A 1,834-nucleotide genomic window follows, 5' to 3' on the forward strand; every position below is an offset into this window, starting at 1 on the left:
TTACTAAAACCTACTTTACCCCCTTTCTTATTTTCGAAGTCAAGGGTTGCATTAAAATCACCGCCCAATGTGACAAATTCATCAATTAAATTTTGCAAAATGAAGGGTGATTGTTGCCATACTTCAAGTTGCATGTGGGACTTAGCAGGGCCATAAATATTCAAAACAAATAAATCACAATTTATCTTGAAAGAGTGCACCTTACATAATTGCCATGACTGAGAATTCGCTACCTCCTCTACATTCATAGAAGCTAGATTCCACAAGATCCCAAGACCTCCAACAGACCCATTTGCATCCAAAAAGGTCCCAGACCACATCCTCTAACTTTTCAACATGTTTCTCGCCTCCTCTAAACTTATTTTAGTTTCTTGTAGACAAACTAAATCAAGTTTAATTTGGTCAAGCCCACGCTTGATGGAACACCTCTTGTTAGGGGCGTTGCATCCCCTGACATTCCAACTGATGAGTTTCATTTTCCTTCAGGAAAGTCCTACTAATTTGCTTTGACCTTTAGCACTACCAGCCATGGTGATATGAACTCTGTTAGGTTTTTGTCCTCTAGATTTTTTTCTCCCAAATAAGCTTTCTAGACTTTTGAGTCAGTCTGATTAATTGTCTTGATATCCACAATGCCTTCTTCATCCATAATTCCCCAATCATCCTCTTCATCTTTCCAAGACATAAAATCTGAATCCTTAAAAGCTTCATTCTCTGACCTACCTTCTTTATTCTCCACTCCCGCATTTTCCATCTGACCATTATCCCCATTATCGTAATCCTTCTGTTGATTTCTTCTCTTTGCTTCAAGAGCCTCCATTGCTTTCTCCACCTTGTGTAGAGCTTCTTTGACTAAATGAGCCGCGTCAACTTGTCCACTAACCTGACCAGCATCTTGGGCCATCGACCCACCATTGCCAGGAGCCTGGGGTTCCACCCTATCCTCCTCCATGCCCAGGACAAGGCCACATGAGGGATATGCCACATCACTCACAACCTTATCCTATCGAGCCTTCACTTCCTCTTGCATAGTCTGAAAGTGGGAATCTACGTCATTCATAGCTACAAATTTTCTCTTAGGGTCAATAAAGCATATTTCTGCCGAATGCCCCTCTTTTTCACACAACTTACATCTTTCCAGGTTTTCTTCAACTTCAACTTCTTGTAGCCAACAACCTTCATTAGTGTTGATCTCTATAGTGTTGGGCAAAGGGAAATGAGGCTTCCAACCAATACAAATACGAACATACATGTTGAAGTCCTTCGCCTCTATAGCTTCATCCGATTTAATGTAGAAGCCCATCTTATTGTCAATATTCATAAAGGTTTCTTCATTCCAATACTCTCGTGATAGATTATATAGCCTCAACCAAATTGGAACCTCCTCTAGATGGGCCTTAAGTTGATTAAAATTTGGCTTCCAATCTTTGATAAACAAACCCTTACCTCCCATAAAAAAGGGTCCATTATCAAAAACCCAGTTCTTATTTTCATTATTCTTCGCAATAACAAGGAAAAATCCGTTAGTCATTGTTTTAACCTCAACTTTAAATGGCCAGTTCTCTGCACACCACTCTTTAACTCAACTAAAGGCAGGCCGATCTCCCACACATTTTATAAAAATAACCCTTGATTTTAGAAAGGAAACCAAATCATTCCAATTCCTATTATCCAGAAAAAAGGATAACTTCTTACCTTCAGGTGATGGTTGTTTTCCCTTTTTCCGTCTCCTCTAGTCTAGGGATCTTCTTCAGTTTCCACTCCTTCTCTTGAAATCTCTTCCAGTTAGATTTTGATTCATCTGGAACTCCACTGGGTTCCTTGAAGGTCCCCA

The 1,834-nt window shown here is 39.9% G+C and overlaps 1 protein-coding gene across 1 annotated transcript; it reads right to left on the bottom strand.

The window, feature by feature from the left end:
* Positions 1 to 1,003: 1,003 nt before the first annotated feature.
* LOC131062575 (uncharacterized) lies at positions 1,004 to 1,531 on the bottom strand. Its single transcript, XM_057996270.2, has one exon. It carries the CDS (start codon positions 1,529 to 1,531, stop codon positions 1,004 to 1,006), a length of 528 nt encoding a protein of 175 aa, XP_057852253.1.
* Positions 1,532 to 1,834: the final 303 nt, after the last annotated feature.

The sequence above is a fragment of the Cryptomeria japonica genome, chromosome 6 (genome assembly GCF_030272615.1).
Source record: "Cryptomeria japonica chromosome 6, Sugi_1.0, whole genome shotgun sequence".
Taxonomy (NCBI): Eukaryota; Viridiplantae; Streptophyta; class Pinopsida; order Cupressales; family Cupressaceae; genus Cryptomeria; species Cryptomeria japonica.

Coding starts and splice junctions, on each gene's coding strand:
- LOC131062575 (XM_057996270.2), bottom strand. CDS start 1,531: ATGACTAACGGATTTTTCCTTGTTATTGCGAAGAATAATGAAAATAAG.